This window comes from Sphaerodactylus townsendi, linkage group LG10 (genome assembly GCF_021028975.2).
Source record: "Sphaerodactylus townsendi isolate TG3544 linkage group LG10, MPM_Stown_v2.3, whole genome shotgun sequence".
Taxonomy (NCBI): Eukaryota; Metazoa; Chordata; class Lepidosauria; order Squamata; family Sphaerodactylidae; genus Sphaerodactylus; species Sphaerodactylus townsendi.
This window is the reverse complement of record NC_059434.1, coordinates 39,743,148-39,762,422: the sequence shown is the minus strand read 5'-3', so window position 1 is coordinate 39,762,422 and position 19,275 is coordinate 39,743,148. Positions and strand designations below refer to the sequence as shown.

Sequence of the window (19,275 nt, the reverse complement as noted above, 5' to 3'; positions counted from 1 at the left end):
TTGGTACCTTTTCCAAATCCTTTATATGAAGAACTAGGGTCACCATAGGTAGGAAGCAACTTGACAGCATTTCACACACACACACACGCACGCGCGCGCGCACACACACACACACGCACACGCATACTTAAAGCATTTGACAATACTTTAACTATTGTTTTGCATTAGCACTCTAAATTTGGGTCTTTGAACTCAATTTTAAAAATCAGCACAAGCAGGAAAATATCTCTTAAGTAATTAAGTTAGGAAAGAAAAAGATCAATATGCTTTTTATCCAAAAAGAGTATTTAGCATTTCTATACTTATGATGGATGAGGAGTTAACTTGCATTCCACATACATTACAAGGGCTCCATTGTAATGTTTAGGAAATAAGTAAAATTTCCTCTTTTCTTTCAAGTCTTTTAGTTTGGTTATTTTGAACTGGCTTCTTGTGTGTGATATATTGATACTCATAGCTGACTTCTGATGATCCCATAGGATTTTCAGTGCAAGAGATGTTTGGAGGTGGTCTGCCATTGCCTGCTTCCACATGAGCTAAAGAGTTCTGAGAGAACTGCGACTCACCCAAGGTCGCCCAGCATGCTTCATGTGAAGAAGAAAAAGAAGAAGAAGAGTTTGGATTTATATCCCCCCTTTCTCTCCTGTAGGAGACTCAAAGGGGCTTACAATCTCCTTGCCCTTCCCCTCTCACAACAAACACCCTGTGAGGTAGGTGGGGCTGAGAGAGCTCCGAGAAGCTGTGACTAGCCCAAGGTCACCCAGCTGGTGTGAGAGGGAGTGTACAGGCTAATCTGAATTCCCCAGATAAGCCTCCACAGCTCAGGCGGCAGAGCTGGGAATCAAACCCGGTTCCTCCAGATTAGATACATGAGCTCTTAACCTCCTACGCCACTGCTCCTAGAGTCCACTGCTCTTAACTACTCCCATGCTGACTCTCCTGTAGTGATTTTACTGTAGCTTTCTTGTTGCAAGCTATTTAGAGGACTTGTGTTTGGGGAAAGGTGTGACATAAATCATCAGCTCTCTTAAGGAAAAAGTTTTACAACTGCTTTTCTATACTTATGTAGGACTCTGCAGTGAGAATTGATATTACAGTTGGTTTTGAGAATAATCTGCGCACAGTGAGCAGCTTTGCTATCACTTAAGTGGCTAGATTTCTGCTGGAACATCCTCATTCAATTGTATGGCATAAGAAACATTTTACAAATAAAATGTAATACATTAGACACCAGGCTTATGAATAAAGAGTCCCTGAATTTACATTTTTGAACAAAACAAGACACTAGAGAAAAAACATACTATAAATTTCTGGGACCCAATAACAACATTTATTTGAGATTGGGTAACCTGGTTATGGGTCTAAGGTCATGGTGAAGGCCTTTTTCTTCACCCAGGCATTTGGTTAAAATTCCTGGAAACCCCCTTCTACAGCTGTTGATCCTGGGGGACGGATTAGGAGTTGGGGTTATTTTAATGCATTTTATTGATGTTTTATTTGTTATATTTTATTCATGCTTTTATTGTAGTTTTTACTGTTTTTAACCTTTGTAGGCCACCTAGAGATGCTAGTATGAGGCAGGGTATAAATATCACAATGAATGAATGAATGAATGAATGAATGAATGAATGAATGAATGAATGAATGAATGAATGAATGAATGAATGCAGTCCTATTTTTCCTCTGCAATCTCTAAGGTGAAGTGCTACCATGACTATTAGCTGCAGCTGCTCCTGAAGAATTGTCAGAAAGCGAAGACACATGAAAGTGTAGTTACTTCCTCTTTAAATGACAGACGGGTGTAAGACTTCAGTTTTACAGAAGTGGCATTGATTAAAGAATGGGACACTGTACTGTCCCAAAGGCTCCTGTTAAATAATACAGACGTCATGCTCATGGAAAAAGTAGCAAAATTTCCCTTACAAGTGACAGAACTCTGTAAGTAACACCTAATGCTAGATACAGTTCCCCGTCTGTGTTTTGTTTTTACTCTTGCTTTGTACATTACAAATGTCTGGTAATGTACTAGAGTCTATTTTATATGCCTAATAAAGGTTGTTGTTGTTGCAACTGGGCACACAGTCTATAGTGATATGTTCAACTTAACAACTATTACAGGCAGTTGTATTGTCCCACTCCTTTAAGCTGTATCCCCCAAAATATTATTCTACTAGAGACAGGAGTATGTCACAGAAATAAATGGTGCTGTTTTTGTGACAGCAAACTACTGTACCAAGTATCATCTTAATTTCTAGGAGGGCATTATCTATTACTACTAAGGACCAGGTGGGAATTATTTATCAGAGTAAAGGAAAAGGAATACAATAACATTAACTAGACTACAATGTACCACTGAACCTCTATTTCAAAAGTACTTTTTAAAAAAGAGCTCCCTCATTCATTCTAAAGAGAAGTCACTGACCATTAATCACCATGCTTTTCAGTGAGTACAATTATAATTCTTTCATTATTGTAATATTGACAGATCTAATAGAATACTGAGTATTTACCCCTCTTATCATTTCGGCCTGTATTTGTGGATTTAACTGGAGGGCAAAGGCAACGTCCTTCACACTTCACGGAGATCTGTTTTCCTGAGATGCAGGCTTGATATTCTAGTTTGCACTACAATAAAAAGAGAATAACAATCTTTAATGTAAATAACTTTTATAATGTAAATTTCAGTCCATTGAGTATCTTTGAAAGGTAGGGGTTAGCCACTCATCATTTTTAACATTTCCACTCAGATTTTTAAGTGACTAAGAACAGGATGCACAGACTAAAATATGGTGGAATCACACATTGAATGCTCATGTGGAAAAACTGTGTATTGCAGTAAAAAAGCAGAACCTAGGAGGGCAGACACCCCCAAATATTTTGCCAAGCAAGTACTGCTAAGAACCATGGTTACGACTTATTTTGGGTCCCTGTAGCCTAGAAAAAGGCAGCTTATACATATTTTGAATACATTTTATTTTAAAAAATAAAACACAACCAAAGAAAAGCTATCAGTCTAAAATAATTACTGCAACTTAAGGGTGAGGGGAATTGTCGTCAAATGACCTTGTACAGGAATGACTATTACCAATGGAACATGCTAAATTTTCATGGCAAGGTGCTAAAATGACTAATCACACAGTTCTCTCTCTGAAAGGGTTTGGATGGCAGCCACTACAACCTTTCCACCAGCTGTCTCTGAAAGACAGAAGATAGATACAGACTCACTATTTCGATCTTTACATATGACTCCTTAGCTCAGAAAAAGGGATGTATCATACATACATATATGTGTCACAGTTGAAGAAAGACTTTGGCTCAGTGCTCAGAAAGTGCCTACCAGTAACAAGATTTTGTTGCACTGAGTGGTCTTCCAGTGATTATGTGAGCATATATAGCAGGGTTAAGTTGAAAAATGTTACTTGTTAACAGGGTTGATTTTGCAATCACATTATAATAGAACAATGGGATGCAGACAAGAATGTACCTTATTATGGGTTAGAGTAGATGACAATTATTTCAGATGCTGGGGTGGAGCTCCACCCCTGCGCCTTGTGTCCCTGCCACACCCCCATCCCAGAACGCCCCAGAATGCCACACCACACCCTCACCATACCCCTGCAGGGGCACGCGCCCGATGAGTAACAACCCCCCTTTCCCACTGTCCCCTTGGCACTACGCCACTGACACGTCTTTGAAAAGTCAGCTAATTGGTTTCATCTTACTCTTCACAAATGTTAGTTTCTTTCCATTAAGACCATGAGAGAAAATTTCTTCTCCATTTTGGCACCTTGTATTTTGAAGTTCTTTATTTAACACTGAATGTACTGGCTGCATGTCAATTATTTCTTTCTTTGTTATATTTTTGAAATTTTGGGGGTTAAATTTTGTTTTTGTTAATATTTGCAGATTTTTTGACAAATGTAAATGCTCATGAGAATAATGCCTCTGAAGATAATGTTGCTTGAAGTGAATCTCTATTGAAAACTTACTATGGTTTTGTAGTGCGTTATATAAAAGTATGTGTTTGACAGATGTATTATATTTGCATACTATTAAAATACTTCTTATTTATTATTTGGAACAATAACAGTTTCAGGCTGTTTCCACACAGCCAAGGGAGAGAGCCTGCATCGGCATGAATCATGCCGATGCAGGCTCTGGGGCCGTTCGCACAAAATGGCCCCATGGGATGCGCAGCTGTTGGAGCAGGCTCCGCACAACTTCGTATTCTCCTCCCCGGCCCCAAATACCTCCTTACCTCCTGCTGGCAGCCGTCACTCTGCTGTCGCTCTGAGGAGGCCAGGGGACACACACCCATGGCCAGAGTGACAGCTGCAGCTACGAAGGCCAGGGGGTGTGTCTCCTGGCCTCCTCAGAGCGACAGCAGAATGACGGCTACCAGCAGGAGGTAAGGAGGCATTTGGGGCCAGGGAGGGGAATATGCCAGCTTCCACCTGCTGCCGTTCACATGGCAGCGGATGGAAGCTGGTGTTTGCAGGAAAACTTGCTCCCCGAGCTTGTTTTGGAAACACTGTTTGGGCAGGAACAGAGCGCTGCTGCATCAATTTGGCAGTGGCACCTGTGCAAAGGGTTCCCACCAAAATGGTATTTTACTGGGCTGAAGCCGTTGCTTTCAGCCCATGCGGAAACCACCATAGTCTCTAGAACATTTGCTTTCAAGGAACTAGGCCTGGCTGACACATAGCAAGGTAGTAGAATTCTGGAGTGGGAGGATGGACAGAAGTACTTCAGACTGGGCATGTATGGAACAAATTACTAACTCTCCCCTCCACGCAAAAGCTTCCTGAAAGGAAAATTTACCATGTCAGAGTGAAAGGTTTTAACCTAACTCTACATAGTGCACTAGTTTTCCACTACACGGAATAATTAATGTAGAGATCTTTGAAAAACACAGTCCTTCACTTGCAGTCTGTAGTGACAACATCCATTTAACTTCCTGTAGTTTTGCTTCTGATGCAAGAAGACAAGCAACGATTGACTGGATATAATTTGTAACTTCTTATGCTAGTATAACATTTCTACAGTCTACCAATTGTTATCTACAAGGCTATCCACAAATTACTCTGTACTATGTCAGACTGCACAGGGAGACTATGTCACAAACACTAAGACAACTTCAACAAGAAAAAGAGATTGAAAATTAACAAAGCTTGGCTCCCAGTACTTAAAAAATGGACTGATAATGCCATCCACAATACAATGCACTCAACCACACCTTTACATAGCAAGTTCCACCCAAACATTTACTGATTGGTTCCCCACCTTGGGATATGGACAATATACCCCACTAAACTTTCCCTTCTCACTAGACACAGTGTGAAACAAGACTTTTATCTGTGATACACCTCTGAAGATGCCAGCCACAGATGCAGGCGAAACAAGAACAAGATCTACCAGATCACGGCCATACAGCCCGGAAAACCCACGACAACCAGTTGAATCCAGCTGTGAAAGCCTTCGACAATACCATGCACAAAGATCATGAAAATAGTGAAGTCTTTCATTAGTAAATGAATGATATCAGACGAATATATTATCCACATCTGAAAGTTCTGCAGCCAAGTTGTGAAGTCAACCAGTCTGTGGGTTCTAAAAACAGGAACGAGAGCTTTATGGTTTGTTTCAATCATACAGAGGTGTACCTACAGAAAATGGCACTCCGGGGAAGCAGTGAAATTGCACCCCCCAAACGCCCCTTTTTTGACTTGTTCCTCCTCCTACACTTTTTGTCATTACCATCCTTTCATCTATTGATGAACCTACAATTTCCTTTCGAACACTTTTTTAAAAATCCACCCTGCCTTTCTGGAGCCCCATGAGTCTGTGAAGTCTTGCCATCCATTAACTCCTTATCAGGCATCACCTCTTTGTCATGTGCTCTAATTTATTTAACCACTTCATTTATACATCATGTTTCTCCTTAGTAGGGATCAAAGTGGCTTACAGCATTCTCCTTCTACATTTTATCTTTGCAATGACACTATGAGTCGGGGTAGGCTGGGAGTGTTTGACTGGCAGCAAGCTTCCATGGCAGAACAGGGATCGAACCTGGGTCTCCTAGATTCTAGTCAAACACTCTAAGCAGGAATAGAGTAAGGGGAAACTTCACATGTGACTGCGGTCAAAGTTCCTTTTATTTACAAAAAATCTTCAGAATGCCTCCACACTCATGCATTTTCAAACAATACACACACACACACACACACACACACACACACACACACACACACACAGAGAGAGAGATTTATTTATGTCACCCTCTGCTCCAGGTCCCCTGCATCTCCGACTTCAGGCCAATATAGTCACTAAAGGAATGAGCTATGATCTGGAAGGTCCCCAATTCAAATCTCCCCTCTGTCACTAGCTCACTAGGAAAACCACTTTTTCCTCAGCTCCTCACCTGCAATATAGGAACACTAATACTAGCAAATTTTACCAACATTATCATGAATCTCACTGAGTAAAACTAGGGCAGCTACACACTCAGATTAACCTACCATGCAAGATTGTAATTAGGGCAAAATTGATAACAAGGAGTCATTTATGTCACCCTGACTTCTGCAGAGAAAAGGCTAGAAAAATGTACCACATACATCGATTTACAGCGTTTTTTTCCAGAATTTATAACAAAATACGTGTGAAGATCTTTGTACAGTTGAAACCACAGTAAAGCATTATTATTAGTACCTGTCATTAACACTGAACTCATCCAGAGGATTATTAAGTCAGTGAGGTTGTAACCACAAAAAAATTCCAGGTAGTTTCCTAAATTATAAATGTAAAGCAGTCCAAAACAGAGTTCCATCTTGCTAAGCCCACCAAATTCTAACCTACCCAACTCTTACTTTCAGGTTTTCCCACTGCAGAGATGCCACCAATGAACCATGTCTCAAAGCATGTCAAGCTGCATTGTATTTTTGATGCCTGGTGTAACTGGGGTGATGACTCTTTGCCCAGGTTCTCCAACTCCCTTACCTGCCAACAGCTGCAGGCCCATCTGTGCTGCTCTTTCCACAGCTGCTGGCTAACCTCACTGACACAAAAGAGTCCTCCACTCCCTGCTGTTCTCCCTCTAAGCACATGCAAAACACGCTTCACTTGTAGCGTGGGTTTGGACTACTTCTGTCCATGTGTTCAGACTGGTAGGTGGGGAGGGAATCATGCCTCACTTCAGACTCATAACTCAAATATTTTGCTGGTAAAATAACTGGCCACAGCTGATTTATTGGTTACAGACATAAGGAGCAAGGGGCACAGCATAGGCCACTGATCCTGTTGTCAGGCTGTACTCACAGTGCCTTTTTTCTCAGCCCAGATGCTGCAGGAAACCTGGAGCAACAAGTCAGTGGGAACCATTTGGGTGCTGGCCACTGAATGGGACTTCCCTTATTGCCTGGGAGGTGTATGCAACTGGCAGCCCCTGCTTGGGCACAACTTTGAGGCCTACCCTACCCCAAGACCTATGGGGGGCACAACAATGGCAGGGGCACAGGCTCCCCCCTCCATGTACAATCCACCAGGCTGTGACAAATAGTAAAAGGAACATGCAAACATTACACTGCATATAGAAAATACCATAAAATAGGGGATGTGCGGATGGAAATGTCATTCCGAAACTGGGACCAAATAGGAGCAAAGCCTGCCTCTGTTTGCCATTCATGGCCCAGCTTCCTGAAGCCCCATCCCCAACCCACCCAATGCAGCCCAGTCATTCTGCATAGACTCAGTCTTCTGGGCACCATGCTGACAGCATGGAAGCAGCCTTTGTCTTCCCCCATACCCAAACAACAATGGCAGTGAGGGGTATGTCCTGTGCTTTGTAGCTAATAGAGTTTGTGGCGATCACATAAAATATATTCCTAAAGCATGTGGCTCTCTTCCTGATTTCCCCCATATTTTTTTAATTGCATGAATCATTGGTTAAAAAAATCATTGGTTAAAAAACATATTTAGGTACTATAAAGAATGCATAATAATATGACTTTTTGATGCAGTTTCATTTCTTAAACAACACCCACTGATTGCATTGCTAATTCATCAAGTTCAATTTACTCAATTATCTAAGGCTGAAATATTTATAAAGTTATAAGTGAACTAAAATATCACATAAAGGGCATGCTCATTAGTGGTTAATGGTACAAAAATGCAAAATAACTTACATAATCACCCATACTTGCGCCACTTGCATTGAAAAAGAGTTCTGCAAAATGTTTTATATGGGTTAAAAATTAGATCAGATTCATATGCATACTTTTAGATTTTTTCTTTCTGTTTTCATCCCAGTTTCTCACTTTGGAAACATTTAAACAACAGATGCAAAGAAAATGAAGCCTAACATTGCACCCATGGGGAAATGATTTTATAGGAGATTGCAAATCTAGAACAAACTCTGTACATTACAGAGATGTCTAAAAATTGTATTCACATTCTACAACAATCAAGTCAACCAATTCAAGTGCTAACTAGCAAAGTATGAAATTATGCACTTTCTAAAAAAGATCTAACATTAAGTCTATTTTACTTAGCTTAGGAATACAACACTTGCTATATACTGATGATCTGCTTCCTCCTTGATTTTTTAAGTACGCCTTTGCGGCTACATTGTCCGTCCTTATTAGCACGTGACAACCCCTGATGCTCAGATTGAAATGACCCAGAGACAGGTGGATTGCACGCAGCTCCAACAGGTTGATGGGCAGTTTTGAGTCTGGCCTGGACCACTGATGCTCCATTCGCTGTGATGGAATCATGGTACTTTTCTTGAGATTGACCACAAAGCTGTACTTTTGCAATGTCTGCTGCACTTGGACATCTGACCTTGCCTTTTCCTCCGACTCGGACCGTATCAGCAAGTCATCCAGGTAAGGGTGGACGTGTATTCCCTGGTGGCGTAACTGGACTATCGGCGCCAGGAGCAGTTTTGAGAACACCCTTGGAGCTGAGGCGAGGTCAAAGGGTAAAGCTCTGTACTGGAGATGCATATCTTCTACTGTGAACTGGAGGAATGGGGACGTGCAAGTAAGCCTCCGTCAGGTCTAGGGACGTGAGGAACTCCCCTTCCTGTAGCGAAGCCGTAATAGTTCGCAATGTTTCCATTTTGAAATGACGTAGTCGTAGATGACAGTTCACAAATCGCAGGTTCAGAAATACTCTCTAGTCCCCTGATTGTTTGGGAACTGTGAAAAAATGGGAATAGACGCCTGTGCGCTTCTCCCAGTCTGGCACAAATTCTACAGCTTTGATTTGTAGGAGGTGGTCTATTGCTGTTTTTGTTCTGGATTGTTTTTGAGGGCACTTGAGAGTTGGAGATGGGACGAATCTGTGTGGGGGAAACTTTGCAAATTCTATTAAGTAACCGTCCTTTACCGCTTCTTTTGACCACCGATCTACATGTGGTTGATCCCAATAATGATGAAAATGCAGTAATCTCCCCCCCCCCCCCACATTGGAATATTCTGATAGTCAGAACTGAGAGTTTCTAGAGACTCTGGGGAATCTACTCGCTCTACCGAAGGGACGAAAATTTCCCCTTTCTCTGGGTGCCTGCTGCAAATACCAATTTGTGTGTCTACCATCCTTGTTAATGCGGGGAAGAGTCCCTTGCGAATGAAAAGGTAAGTGAGAGGCTGCCCTATCTTGTCTAACCTGTCTAGGAAGAATCTGCCTGTTATCCTTGGTATTGTTATTGACTAATACCTGCTACAAGTCCTTTCCAAACAATTTTTGACCATGGAAAGCATAGCTGGAAACCACTGATTTTGACTGCATGTCTGCTTGCCAAGCTCTCAACCACAAATTTCACCTAGCTGGTATAGAACTGGCCATGGAACGGGCTGCTAATGTAATGGCATCCGCTGATGCATCAGCCAAGAAGGTTGACCCTAACATGAATCTGTCCAGCCCATCTTTCACTGCCCTGTCATCCGGGGCAGCTAAATCTACAATGCATTTAATCCAAACCAACAATGCCCTGGAAACAGTGGCTGTAGGTATTAGGACCTTAATTAACATGGTCAACCAGTCATGAGCCTTCTTCATCACTACCTCAGACTTCCTGTCTAGGGGATCTCTAATATATCCCTCACCATCCTTAGAAACTAAATTGCCTGATTGCAAATTTGCCACCGGTGCATCAACAATTGGAGTCTGTAACAGGTCATGAACATAAGCGGACATGGGGTAAAATCGCTTGCTAGACGGAGGAACTGTCTTACTAGCAGTGGGATTAATCCATTCCTTTTTAATCTGCTTCTCAAAGGATTCAGCCAGAGGAAAAAATTTTAATGGATTTTCCTCCTCTGAGAAATAGCTCTGGTTTCCCTTCGGGCATCCCTTAATTAGCTTCCCCTGAGCCTGTCCTGTAGGGTCCACAGCATCAGCTGGATTGGTAAGATCCAAAGCAGAAATGGTTTTTGTAATAAGAAGTGACAAATCCTCTGCTTTGAAAAATCTAGGCCCTTGCTCTGGCTCCTCTGGACCCACGTCCTCTGTATCAGAGAACTGTGCCTCATCCTTCAGGCACTCTCCTTCACTTAAATATTCCTCTTGAAAAGGAGCGGAATTTGTTAGGTGGTCTCCATCCCTAGCCATGCCTAACGCCCTTGCAATCTGCCTGGCAGAACTGCCTTGGGCTTGTTGCCTAACCTGTCCTCCCTCTGGGACAGCAAAACTAGTTTGAGGAGGTCTTGAAAATTCCTGCCTAAAGGACTGGGTCAGAAATTGCGCGAACTGAAAAGGGGAGATGCTGCTCCAAACAGAAGTATCCTCAGAAAGCAGAAGGGGGTTGAGTGCAAAGGGCTGGTCTACCCGCTCCCTCCCTCCCCTCGGCACTAGAGCTCCCTCAGTGGTCCGTGGAGCCGTTGCCTGCGAGCTGTGACCCTGATTTAAAGCCACTTGTTGACTAATGCCCCCTATTTGTAGCGCACTTTCCTCTGTACGAGGCTCTTTCTGCGCTTGAGAAGGAGGGGGGGACTGCTTGCACTTAGCGCCCGACTTTGTCTTTTTCTGCTTTTGCGCAGCAACGCTCTCCGACCCTGTGCGGGTCTGGCTGTTGCTTCCTCCTTCTCCTGGGTCTTCCAAGGCAACCCCTGATTGGGGAGTGGAAGCCATGGCCATGTTTGCCCTAGTCGCCTCTGCGGCTGAACGGGTGAAGGTCTCCCTTGGGGGAGAAAACTCTCTGGCGGCCATTCCGCGGATTGCGCCAAACACCCTTTTTTCCTGGCAGCACCTTAACGTTAAAATGGCACCCGCGACTCTTTCTCCTCACAATCGCCTCAGCACGCTGCCCAGTGAGAAGCAATGCCCCTTTCTACATCGACACACAAACGGGGAAGCAAAACCACACGAGGAGTGGGCAACACACAAACAACCAGTCACTCACACACCATTCACACAGGGAGCAAAGAAGAAGTCGTGCTCTCCTATCAAGAGGCAGGAACGTTACTGGCAGTTGAAGGGGGGGAGTGAGCGCATGAAGAGGAAGTGGAAGAAAAAACCAGTAAAGTCCTGCCTCCTAAGCAAGGGAAAGGAACAACCCATAGAGATTCCCTACGCCTCCAGGAGAATAGCTCTGACTGAGCAACTTTCTATTGTCAAAACAAAAATTTTAATAATGTGGAGAGGATGTTGAAGAGTTCATATTTCTATTTCAGTATGTCAATCTATATTTTTTTCTAAGAAGCCATCTAAATAGTCTTTAATTGCTCTTCCAGGGACACTTGTCTGTTAGGCAGGGCAGTTGTAAAGGGCATTCCAAACACAAAGGGCTACCAGTACCACAAAGGGCTAAAACAATTTTCTCCGGTCTTCATAAGCTCTGCAAGCAGGAGCACAAAGAACATGACTTGCAAGGAAGATCTTAACTGGTGGACTATATTGTACAGAAGCAGGACTTCCAAGTACCATAGCCCAAAGCTATCAGGACTTGCTATAGTTTTTGAATCCTAGATTTTATTAAATGCAATATGAATATATATATATATACACACACACACACACACACACACACACACACACACACACACACACACACACACACACACACACACACACACACTTCGCAGGTCATTTAAGCTTCATTTGCAGTTTTGTAGTTTTCCAGAGACTTGCTATGTCAAAATTATCAAAAAATAAAATAAAAACAGGGCAATGTTTCATTAAATGTCCCTTGATTTTGCACATTACTTCAAGACCTTTCTTTCTTTTAAAAAAATAATGCATTATCAGGAAACTAAAGATAAATACAAAAGTGCAGTAATTAGACAACCTGCACATCTTTAAGAGCTCTATATAACCCTATGATACAGGTAAATGATAGCAGACGCAGACACAAAGCTAGGGTCACTAAATTTGATTTAGAGATATTTTCTCTTCCTGATGAGTACACATTTAATTCGATTTAGCATTATGAGGAGTCAAAGGGACACTTCAAGATAAAAATATTAACAAAAAAAACCCCAATAATAAAATCCCTTTGGTTCGGCACACTTCAAAATATGTTCAGCTTAACACAGTAGTAAGCATTACAATGGCATTAAGAAAATTCTAAAATAAACACACACAAAATGAATTGGAAGCTTTTTTCTTATGCGCCATATTGTTACTATGTGCTACAGGTATTCCCACAGGGAATCTGCACTGGTATGCAAAATTTGACATTTAATTTCCTTAAGAGCATCCTGACAATACACAATTCTGGAACTGTAGATGAAAAACATGTTTTTAAAGGATTAGAAAACAGCCAAGTGCTAGCTATGCACAATTAAGGAAGCTGGGAGTCTTCATTGTGAGTACAGTAAGATCTTACACCAGTGTTTCTCAAACTGGGCCAAGGAACCTGTGGGAATCTACAAAGATATTCCAAAAGAGAGTGAAAGAGCCCTTCTACATCCATCTGGCTACTGTAAAAACAAACCACTCTCAGCTTTCTAAGAATGAGGGCACAGATGTCTTGGGATAGGGGTGAAATCAGTTCTTTCAAAGGGAAGAGTTTAGAAGGAGCATCTGCATTCATGCAGCTTTCTAATCATCACTGAGCTCTACCAAGAAAATGCACTGATTGGCTGCCAGGATTCAAAAGCTCAGACCAAAGAACTCTAGTTGGATGAGTGGTAAGGACTAAACATCACAATTACTTTGACTATAAAAGTGAATTGATTTCACTTTTATTCTCTAGTGCAAAGTATTTCACCACAGAGATAGAAAGATACCAGCTACATTTATAGAGATATTCAATAAGTTTTCACTTGCATTTTAGAAGCTCAGGTTTTGAACAACAATAGTCCTTTCCTATTTATCCAAGGAACTCTGAAGGTTTATTCAAGCATCCCACCACACCACACTCTGGCTAGCGTTATTAAGGAACTTTCTTGATGTTATTAGGGAACTTTCTTGATGTTTCTAGCACAAACTCAATTTGAAGCGAGGAAATTAAGGCAGTTTGAGTTGTGGTCCTGAAGGATCAGCTACCCTCTGATTCCTGAACTTGCACACCATGTACAGAACACCAGGTACAGAGAACTTGCACACCATGTACAGAACACCAGGTACAGAGAACTTGCACACCATGTACAGAGAATTTTTATACTGGCTTAAAATAGCTGACATTGTTTTCAATATCAAAGTGGGGATTTAAACCTGGGTCTTTTGGATATTAGTCTGACACTCCAACCAGAACACCATGTTAGTTCTGCTTAGGGGACTCCCCACAAATATAAGCCACAGACATCTATAGCAACAGCAACAACAACAAAACCCTTAAAAATATGTTCTAGGAAGGAGACAGTATTACAAGTGAATGTGTTAGTGAGAAAATGGGGAGAGAATAACTATATATACAAAATCATTGTCAGGGTACTGAAAGTAATTACTTATTTACAAGGCTGATTAGCTGCTTTAAAAAAAATGCTATAGCGTTCAACAATAATTTAGCTAGAATTTAAAACTTCAGTATTTAATGTAAAATATGAAAGAATCACTCACAAGTGAAGCTCCTGTGCTAATTCAGCACCAGGACACTATACAATGTACTTGGTACCAGAGTTTGAAGGGACCACAAGCCTTAGCAGCTTTGAACAACCAAACAAGCTATGAATGTAGTAACCCAGCTCGTGGGTGGAGGCTATCCAGGGTGCAATATGTATCACAGAATCATAGAGTGCGAAAAAACCACAAGGTCCATCAAGTCCAATCCCCTGCCATACAGGAACACACAATCAAAGCACTCCCAACATATGATCATCCAGCCTCTGTTTAAAAACCTCCAAAGAAGAAGACTCCACCACTCTTGGAGGCAGTGAGTTCCACTGTTGGGCAGCCCTGACAGTCAGAAAGTTCTTCCTAATGTTTAGGTAAAATCTCTTTTCCTGCACCTTGAATCAATTACTCTGTATTCTACTCCCCGAGGGAGCAGAAAACAAGCTATCACATCCCTCCTTAACCTTTGCTTCTTCAGACTAAAGATTATTATCTGCCCATTGACAAAAGCACATGCTCTATGGATGAGCTCTTGACTCTCAGGAAAAGATACATTTCGTCTAGGTAGTTCACCTGGAGAAACTGAGAGAAACAAAGAGATAGGCAGATAAGACCTTTAAAGACCTGTTACAGCTGTCCCATTTACATGCTAACACCTCCTCTGCTGTTGTGGAAATTTGGGTTCTAAAGGAAAAGTACATGAGGTTGAAGAGAGGGGAAATGATCCTCTAGCTACCAATGACCTTTGTGTTTCTTTAAATTGAGAGGTAAGTGGTAGAAGGAAGGGGGTGAAAGGGGGATGAGAGAGCAAGGTGATTGGTTGACACTGGAGGAGTTGGTGCTAAACTGCTAGAGAAAGAGCTATTTGTGCTGTACTGGGAGTAGTGGGGCTGCCTGTGTTAAACTTATAATGATACTAGCAGGGCCCAGCCACGCATTGCTGTGGCTTATTGTGGTGAAATGGGAAAGGAACAGTAGCAGCAAATCAATTGCAGAGGCCAGCAGTACGTGCTCATGCAAACATGCAGCCTGATACTGTGCGATGTCATTGTTGTGTGTGCCCACATTCCGGGGGGGGGGGGAATGGAAAGGCACCCCTCCCACACATCTAGGCTGGCTGGTCATGATCCTTTACCTGGGAGTAAGTTTGGTTGGTGGCAATTGGAAACCCTCTGAGGGGCGCGACGCAGCCATTCAAAGTATGTCATGGTTGCTGTACCGAGCTTACTCCTGAGTAATGCGTGCCTGGTTTTCTTAACTGTAACCACAGTATTCAGGGAATCAAGGGTACCTGGTCCCTTCCTCCCGTCCCTTGCATGTCGCCCCTCACTCTCTTCCCTCCCTCACTTCTCTTCCCTTGCATGCCACCCCTCCCCCTCCTTCCCTTCCCTTTTCCTCCGCTAGGGTGGGTGGGTCATATCAAGATGCTGGGCCCCCTGCCTTCCCTCCCTTGCATGCCACCCCTCACTGTCTCCCCCCTCCCACTTCTATTCCCTTGCATGCCTCCCCCTCCATCCCTTTCCTCTCCCTCCCTCTCTTTCCTTGCATGCCACCCCTCCCACTCCCTCCCTTCCCTCTCCCTTGTGTGTATGTGTGTGTATGTGTTTCACTTCCACTCGAGTTACTGCCTATGTACTGTTTTCACTGCTCATATCTGGCCATCTGAGTGAACATTCTAAGCAGCACGAACATTCTAAGGGTGACAGTTACACACAGGCAGCTGCATGTCCTTCACCAGGGAGCGCCAGGAAAAAGGTGTTTTACCTGGGCCAGGTGTGAAATTTCAGGTATGTGAACATCTAAAAACACTCTCGCCTGGCTGACTATAGGGGCTGGGAATTTTCAGAGGAATTGGCCGGGCAGTTACTGAGGTATAGTGTCATCAACAAAAACACTGTTAGCTTTACATATATATAGATATGAAGTGTAGGATTGCCAAAAAAAATAGGATGAAACACTGAAAGACTAGTAATGGAGTCAAATCCTAATGTGGTTTCAGAGATGTAAAGGAGTGACAGAGCAGATTTGTGTAAAGTGAAAGTCACCTCAGCAGTATGAGGAGTCGGTGCTAAACTGGGAGAGAAAGAGGCTTTCTGTACTGTACTAAGAAAGACAGAGGCTGTAAGTGTTAAATGTATAGTGTTATACAAAGGTTAGAATTGCCAAGGAAATCGGAAGAAACATTGAGAGATGAGAAATAGAGTAAAATCCTAATGTGGTCTCAGAAATTTAACAAATGAGAGAGTGGATTGGTGCAATGTGAAAGTCAGTATCCTTGGTTGACTGCATTCTAGTGCAGTTGGGGTTTTTAATCCATTAACATTTGTATTCACATTTGCATTCCCTGCAGTAGCAACAGTATTAGTGAATGCAAATCCTGTGTCTGGGTGGAGTTCATTGTCCATGAACCTAGCATGCCCTTGGCCTTTGATTCTGGTGTTTTTATGTACTGGTAGCCAAGTTTTGTTAATTCTCAGTGTCTTTTCCTTTTTGTTGAAGTTAAACCCCACCTACAATACATTGCAGTCAACAACACCTTTGCATAGCAAGTTCCATCCAAAACACTTACTGATTGGTTCCCCACCCTGTGACATGGACAATATATACCTAACTAAACATTCCCTTCTCACTGGACACAATGTGCAACACACTTCTTTCTGTGATATACCTCTGAAGATACCAGCCACAGATGCAGGAGAAACGTTAGAAACAAGATCTACCAGACCACGGCCACACAGACTTGAAAACCCACAACAACCAGTTGAATCCGGCCATGAAAGCCTTCGACAATACAATGCCTCCATCAGTTTACCTCCTCATTTCAGCATACACCTTGATGCCTTTAGTTTTCATTCTGTTTTTGTTTGTTGTTTGTTCCCCCACCATCCCATTTTTCCCCATTTTTTTTAGTGCACTTAGTGCACTTTCACCCTGATTTTTTTTGGAACTTCATTCTGAGTTGCACAATGTTTCTGTCAGTCTTCTTTATCTTACTTATTCCCACTCACTTCAAGCCCACTTTTCAATGATGAGACTGTGGTGGTCCAACCACTCCCTCGTTCTCACAAAGCCTGAAGATTAATGGTTTCTTTTTCTTTCTTTTTTAAAGGGCACTAAAATATTAATATATTGTTAGACCACTGAAACATTAGTTTTAGAGGAACGACAAGTTTTCTCAGAACTCCCAGTTTTCATTTTTTTTAAAAAGATAAGTCTCAAGCACCTTTCCTCATGGAGATAGAAGCAAAAAGGCATATCTCTGTGAGGGAGGGGACTACAAACTGACCTTTAAAAATATGAAACCTGGAGACTCAGAGAGTGTGCTATTGTGACAATGCAACAGTTCAATATTTTAGTGCTGTTATTTCAAAAAGTGAAGTGCTGCAACACCACCAATGACAACAGAACTCTCCCTTGAAAAGCCTCATTATTGAAGGCATATGCAGAAGAAAATAAACAGTGAAAATGCAGAGGGAGAACAGACTTGTGGAAGATCCATGCCCAGGCTGATTCCAATTCTTGTGGATCAGCTGCCAAGAAAATCAGAAGGTAAGCATGTGAAAAAAACGCTGAATATACAGTCAAGCTTTTTTTAAAAAAACTACTGTCTGGTAGCATTCTAGATACTGCAAAAGAAATTACATTAGTAAAAAAACTTGTGTGACAGGTAAGCAACAGACCATCAAAAAGTTTGTTAAAATGTAAACAGACAGTTTCAAATCACCATCTTATATTCTAAAAGCACAGTTGGCTGTTTTGGCCTTTGAGGGAGGACTTACTGGGACTAGATCTGGCAGCAACCTCCACAGTAAACACTGGGTGACTTGATGCCATGTGTCTGTATGACTCATCTAGGCCTGGCTGCTTACTACTCTTCAACAGAAGGTATCATCTGAAAGCAGTGTGGGATAGTAGTTAGACCTTCAGAGCAGGGGCTGGGGGACTCAGGATCAAATCCCATCTTGCTGTGGAAGCTTACTGGATGATTTTGGGCCAGAAATATATTTTCAGTCATATTTGCTCAAAGGATTGTTGTGGGTTGGTAGCAGGTAGCCAAAGCTGAATATGGAAGTCTGACAGCAAATAAATAAACCCTGCCTCTGCTCTTTCTATTGGATAGCTGTTCCTTGTTCCAGCCAATCTGGCCTTCGGCTTTATTTGAGCCTGGACTGGGGTAAATCAATGCACAACAAAAATGTCTGTGAATGCTTCTTCTGTGTGCTCAGTAAGTGTAACAGCATAACACGGTATTCCAAAACCAAGCTTCACTAGAAAATGCATACTGTCATGGTGTTTATTTTTTGTAAGACAGATACAATTTATTGACATGTTCACAAAACAATCTGTACCATTTACAGAAGTCGTAGACAAATGCATAGAAACGAGAGAACAACAAGCTTTTACTGAAGCATGACAATACAATCAACAAGCATTACTTGGATCAGACATACGTTCTTGTCAAGACTGATTACTTGGCAAAATATTCTTGATTTTTATGAACCAACATGCAGTTGGAATGATTTCTGAAGTCTTCACTAGAATGAGCAAACTAGCTAGTATATTTTTAATGCAGTAGACAGTTAACAGGTTGGCTAGGAGTTAGCCATTATTCTGATTTCTTTGTTGTTTTTTTCTTTCTTTTTACATTAAGATTAGGTTGAACTAAAAAACGTCAGAAAACATTTTTCCCCAAAAGGTTTCTACATCCTTCATGTAGCTCCAATAATCACAATTCCCACTTCCTTGAAAAGCAGTTAAACAATTAAGAGACCAAACATCCTTGATTTGTATGTGTGATAGAGAACATAACATGCAATATCCCATTCTCTGCAACTTGCTTCACACAGAAACCTAAGAATAAAGTATGGTGAGAAGTCTCCAGGAGTTTGTGAATCAAGAATTAAAGGGGGTGGGGGAGAAAATGTGTGTCTTGTAAAACTGTTTTGTCAATGAACAGATCTGTTAAGCCTTTCCACATAACTTTTGCTAATGTTCCATAACACCATTTTTTAAAAAAGACTTCTGAAAAAAGATCTTAGTACTATCTTTTATGTTTTACATGTATTCAAAATAAGCTAAAAATCTACTCCAAGAGAAATGTGAAAAGCTGTCATAAAATCAGCAAGCTTAATAAAGGTAAAACTGGATATAAATGTATATTTTGGCAATTATACTTATCAGTAAAAATTAATCACTATTGTGTGCTCATTAAAATGAATCAGCATTTTCATTTTCTTCTGGAAATATGAAGAAAGCAAAACTTCATATACACTCTTCTGG

The 19,275-nt window shown here is 41.7% G+C and overlaps 1 protein-coding gene across 2 annotated transcripts in view; it reads right to left on the bottom strand.

Moving 5' to 3' along the window:
• Positions 1–19,275, bottom strand: part of SPOCK3 (SPARC (osteonectin), cwcv and kazal like domains proteoglycan 3) — a 200,007-nt gene that overhangs the window by 62,350 nt on the left and 118,382 nt on the right. For both annotated transcript variants that reach the window (XM_048509463.1, XM_048509464.1), the window contains one exon: positions 2,511–2,625. In XM_048509463.1, the coding sequence (XP_048365420.1) occupies positions 2,511–2,625 (115 nt within the window). The remainder of the gene's footprint in view (positions 1–2,510; positions 2,626–19,275) is intronic.